This window comes from Eurypyga helias, unplaced genomic scaffold (genome assembly GCF_000690775.1).
Source record: "Eurypyga helias isolate BGI_N326 unplaced genomic scaffold, ASM69077v1 scaffold21651, whole genome shotgun sequence".
NCBI lineage: Eukaryota > Metazoa > Chordata > Aves > Eurypygiformes > Eurypygidae > Eurypyga > Eurypyga helias.
In genome coordinates, this window is record NW_010230431.1 from 1 (window position 1) to 2,364 (window position 2,364).

At 63.5% G+C, this 2,364-nt stretch overlaps 1 protein-coding gene across 1 annotated transcript in view; it reads left to right on the forward strand.

Moving 5' to 3' along the window:
• The first annotated feature begins 5 nt into the window (after positions 1-5).
• Positions 6-2,364, forward strand: part of TRPV4 (transient receptor potential cation channel, subfamily V, member 4) — a 2,522-nt gene continuing 163 nt past the window's right edge. Inside the window, exons 1-8 of the mRNA XM_010160746.1 lie at positions 6-53; positions 192-284; positions 469-542; positions 653-818; positions 1,044-1,110; positions 1,335-1,651; positions 1,774-1,901; positions 2,107-2,242. Coding sequence (XP_010159048.1) covers positions 6-53; positions 192-284; positions 469-542; positions 653-818; positions 1,044-1,110; positions 1,335-1,651; positions 1,774-1,901; positions 2,107-2,242 — 1,029 coding nt within the window. The remainder of the gene's footprint in view (positions 54-191; positions 285-468; positions 543-652; positions 819-1,043; positions 1,111-1,334; positions 1,652-1,773; positions 1,902-2,106; positions 2,243-2,364) is intronic.

The following is a 2,364-nucleotide window of genomic DNA, read 5'->3' on the forward strand; positions in this document are numbered from 1 at the left end:
GCGCCATGGTCATCTTCACCCTTGTCGCCTACTACCGCCCCATGGAAGGCCCTGTGAGTCCCACGGCACCGTGACACATCCCCACAGGATGTGCCTCCTGCCCTGGGAGGGCGGTTTTCCAGGTCTCTGCCCCAGGCAGCCCTGCCTGCCCCGGGAGGGTGGAGCAGCTCAGCTCTCTCCTTTCCCTGCAGCCCCCCTACCCCTACACCACCACTGTCGACTACCTGCGCCTGGCTGGGGAGATCGTCACCCTTCTTACCGGCATCCTCTTCTTCTTCACAAACGTCAGTGCGGCGGGGCGGGGGGGTCTTCCCATGGGATAGCCAAGCCTTTGTGCTCCCCATGCTGGGACTGACTCGAGGGCGACAGCCCCTTGTCCTAAGGCATTGGCCCCTGCCGTGATACCCCCCGGATAGGGGGACCTTGCTGTGCAAGGGGTCCCCCCCAACCTCTCCCTCTCTCCCCCAGATCAAAGATCTGTTCATGAAGAAGTGCCCAGGCGTGAACTCCTTCTTCATAGATGGCTCCTTCCAGCTGCTCTAGTATGTGGGGGACCCCCGGGACCTCCCCAAGCCCCAGCACCCCCGGGCTTGCAAGGGGCGGTAGCCAGCGGCGGCTGTCGGTGCAGGGTCTGACACCAGGTCTCCCCCAGCTTCATCTACTCGGTGCTGGTGATCGTCACGGCGGGGCTGTACCTGGGCGGCATCGAGGCGTACCTGGCCGTCATGGTCTTCGCCTTGGTCCTGGGATGGATGAACGCGCTGTACTTCACCCGGGGGCTCAAGCTGACAGGGACCTACAGCATCATGATCCAGAAGGTCCGGTGGCAGCGGGTGTCTTCTCCTTCCCCAGCAGGGCTGGTGTTCCTATGGATGTGCAGCCCAAAAGGAGGGTCCTCCATGCTTTCTGTAGGGTTTCCCATGGATCATCAAAGCCCTGCTCTTGGCCCAGCCATCCCTGCAGCGTGGCTTGGCAACGGTGCCCCAGCGCAGGGCTGGGTGCTGTGGTCCAGCACATCTCACCCCCCTCTCCGTCACTTGCAGATCCTCTTCAAAGACCTGTTCCGCTTCCTCCTGGTCTACTTGCTCTTCATGATCGGCTACGCATCAGGTAGGTCCCTGGCCGGTGAGCTGGGGCTCGGGGGAAGGATGAACCCTGTGGCATGGCTTGGCACGGCAGGGCAGGGGGCTGTGGAGCCCCCGCTCCGTCCTACCCGCCTGCGCGCTCTGCCTTCGCCTCCTGCGGTGGAGAGGGGCAGCTCAGCCAGTGTAGTCATGTGGGGGGTCCTTGCTGCTGCCCCCGTGGACTTGCCATCCTTGTCCTCCCTCCCGCAGCTCTGGTGTCCCTCCTCAACCCATGTCCCAGCAGCGAGTCCTGCGGCGAGGAGCAGTCCAACTGCACGGTGCCCACCTACCCCTCCTGCCGCGACAGCCAGACCTTCAGCACCTTCCTGCTCGACCTCTTCAAGCTCACCATCGGCATGGGCGACCTGGAGATGCTCGAGAGCGCCAAGTACCCCGGTGTCTTCATCATCCTCCTCGTCACCTACATCATCCTCACCTTCGTGCTGCTCCTCAACATGCTCATCGCTCTCATGGGGGAGACCGTGGGCCAAGTCTCCAAGGAGAGCAAGCACATCTGGAAGCTGCAGGTATCACCCTGTGGGAGCTGCACTACAGCACCCCAACCTCCAGCGAAGCAGCACACACCTAGGTGAGGGACCCTCCTGCTGGCATCCTCAAGTGGCTGAGGGGTCCCTGCTCTCCCTGGCAGTGGGCCACCACCATCCTGGACATCGAGCGCTCCTTCCCTGTATTCTTGCGGAGAGCCTTCCGCTCGGGGGAGATGGTCACCGTGGGGAAGGGCACTGATGGGACGCCTGACCGCCGCTGGTGCTTCAGGTAAAGGCAGGTACCCTTGGGAGCCCTGGGGACCCTGGAACCGGGAGCGCGGGAGCCTCTCCCACCGGAGCGAGCAGCATTTTGGGGTGCCGTCGCCACGTGTTTATTTGCTGGGTAGTTTGCACTAGTCTGGAGCCAGGTGGCATTGCCACCCTGTCTCCCAGCCACCCCTGTGCAGCTCCTGTGGGTCTGACCTTCCCCACAGGGTGGACGAAGTGAACTGGTCCCACTGGAACCAGAACCTGGGCATCATCAGCGAGGACCCGGGCAAGAGCGACACGTATCAGTACTACGGCTTCTCCCACACGGTGGGCCGGCTGCGGAGAGGTGAGCACAGCGCCGTGGGCTGGGAACATCCCTTGGGACACTGCTTGCTGCCTCCGATGAGCCCCCGGAGCAGATTCGCTTTGGTGGTCAGATGGCGTGGGGCTGGCCGGGGTTGGGGGAGCAGCCGCAGGTCTCC